Source organism: Sesamum indicum, unplaced genomic scaffold, assembly GCF_000512975.1.
Source record: "Sesamum indicum cultivar Zhongzhi No. 13 unplaced genomic scaffold, S_indicum_v1.0 C01509, whole genome shotgun sequence".
Taxonomy (NCBI): Eukaryota; Viridiplantae; Streptophyta; class Magnoliopsida; order Lamiales; family Pedaliaceae; genus Sesamum; species Sesamum indicum.
This window is the reverse complement of record NW_011630155.1, coordinates 1-1,202: the sequence shown is the minus strand read 5'-3', so window position 1 is coordinate 1,202 and position 1,202 is coordinate 1. Positions and strand designations below refer to the sequence as shown.

Sequence of the window (1,202 nt, the reverse complement as noted above, 5' to 3'; positions counted from 1 at the left end):
TAGTTCTTCCGTAATGAATTCCACAGTTTAACAGCACACATAATTATTAATATAAAGTAAAGTACGTATTGATCAGATACCGGATGCATGCATGCATGCAAACATCTGATCAAGAACACGCCACCAATGTCCAAAACCCTCAACCTGCAGAAACAACAAGGAAAAAAAAACATCAATGTGTAGAGTTTATGACTTCAAGCTTTCTCTTGCATTCATTTAATTAGCATCAGGTGGTGGTGGGTTGTTCAAATCTGGCAAGCGGTATTTCCCGGAATCGCCGGCTTCCTCTTCCTCTTCACTTTCGGCGGCCTCATCCTCTTTCTGATGATCATCAGCAGCGCCCTCTTGGGCATCTCCACCTCTCCCCGCTTCAGGCAGATTCAGACCATGAAGATCAGCGAATTCCTCCTCCGCCTTGAACGTTGGGGGCGGATGTGCCCCCTTCCACCCCCTGTCAGGGTGAGATCGCATGTGCCCGAACAAAGCCTTTTGAGACGGGAAGCCCTTCCCGCAAACGCTGCAATTCACAACGTTACCTGCACCCTCCCCGGGCTGATTTCCTCCTGCCGCAGTCGTGCTGCCAGCGCCACTCTCCCGAACTCTCTTCCTCGCTGCAGGGCTCCCACCAATCCTCAGCGCCCCTGGTGCAGCAACAACTCCATAGCCACCGCTTCCAACCGGCACTACCTGAGCCCCTTGTAACCCAGGCCCCCCCTCGACCCCGCGCCCACCACTTCCACCTGGCTCACTGCGTGGCTTTGTGTAAGGAGCGAAAGCAGATTCACCAGGAACGCCCATAACCGGCCTAGTTTTAGGAGGAGAAGAAGGGCTTCCACGGCGTCGGGGACTGGCAGGAGGAGCATTTGCTCCGCCACTGCGCCGGCGTGGGTTCTCCTCCTGGCGTGGGCTATTTGGGTTGGGATTCGGAGTAGGCTTGGAAGGAGAGCCATGATCACCACCAGTGTTGCCGTTCGTCATGGTTGGTTGAATGGGATGAAAGGAGAGACGAGAGTTGGACGATGGAGGGAAGGTGGGGAAATGGTGGAGAGATTTATAGGTGGAGGGGCATATGTGAATGGTGGTATTGATTCATGTCATGTCCTTTGAGACCATTTTCATTTTCTATAAGGACATGTCTGTTCAGACCATCATTTACTAATTATATTTTATAATTTCACAAATTTACGTCTTTGTTTCTTACA

The 1,202-nt window shown here is 51.4% G+C and overlaps 1 protein-coding gene across 1 annotated transcript; it reads right to left on the bottom strand.

Moving 5' to 3' along the window:
- Positions 1-216: 216 nt before the first annotated feature.
- Positions 217-978, bottom strand: LOC105155299 (translation initiation factor IF-2-like). The gene has a single exon (XM_011071174.1). It carries the CDS (start codon positions 976-978, stop codon positions 217-219), a length of 762 nt encoding a protein of 253 aa, XP_011069476.1.
- Positions 979-1,202: the final 224 nt, after the last annotated feature.